This window comes from Eimeria mitis, genomic scaffold (assembly GCF_000499745.2).
Source record: "Eimeria mitis Houghton genomic scaffold, Emh_scaff3387, whole genome shotgun sequence".
NCBI classification, from domain to species: Eukaryota; Apicomplexa; class Conoidasida; order Eucoccidiorida; family Eimeriidae; genus Eimeria; species Eimeria mitis.
In genome coordinates this window covers 2,753-3,387 of record NW_013571727.1, presented here as the reverse complement: position 1 = coordinate 3,387, position 635 = coordinate 2,753, and the positions used below count along the sequence as shown (strand labels likewise).

The 635-nt window shown below is 28.0% G+C and overlaps 1 protein-coding gene across 1 annotated transcript in view; it reads right to left on the bottom strand.

Annotated features, from left to right (window-relative positions):
- Nucleotides 1–635, bottom strand: part of EMH_0065450 (uncharacterized protein) — a gene marked incomplete at both ends in the record, with an annotated part of 4,439 nt that overhangs the window by 2,208 nt on the left and 1,596 nt on the right. Inside the window, 2 exons of the mRNA XM_013498383.1 lie at nt 71–307; nt 588–635. Of these exons, the coding sequence (XP_013353837.1) occupies nt 71–307; nt 588–635 (285 nt within the window). The remainder of the gene's footprint in view (nt 1–70; nt 308–587) is intronic.

Sequence of the window (635 nt, the reverse complement as noted above, 5' to 3'; positions counted from 1 at the left end):
AAAAAAAAAAATATATATATATATATATATATATATATATATATATATATATAGTTTTTGTTTGTATTACCTCTGCCTCTGTTCTCTGCGCCTTCATTTGTAGTTTGTCTTCGATTTGTTTATTTATTTGTTTTTTCATGTTTTCTTTTATTTCTTTTATTTCTCCTTTGCTGCTGATGTCTGCTGCTTTTGCTGCTGCTGCTGCTGCACCCAGCTCAACAGCAGCAGCAGCAGCAGCAGCAGCAGCCTGCTGCTGCTGCTGCAGCTCTTCCTGCAGCTGGCAGCAGCAACGCCGCAGCTCTGCTACCTGTACATACACCCCAACGCCCTAATAAACAAATATTTTTTTATATAAATATATTTATTTTTATTTATTTAATAAAATATAAAAAAATATATTTATTTTATTTATTCTCCTGCTGCTCTGTCTCGGTTTGTATATACAAATAAATGTATGCATATTTACATTTTATATATATAAATATATATACATGTATATATAAGTAAATATAAATATATACAAATATATGTAAATATGATATATATATATATATATATATATATATATATATATATTTATATATTACCTCATTTTGTCTGCTTTGTTCTCTGTCTCTCATTTGTTGTATTTCTTC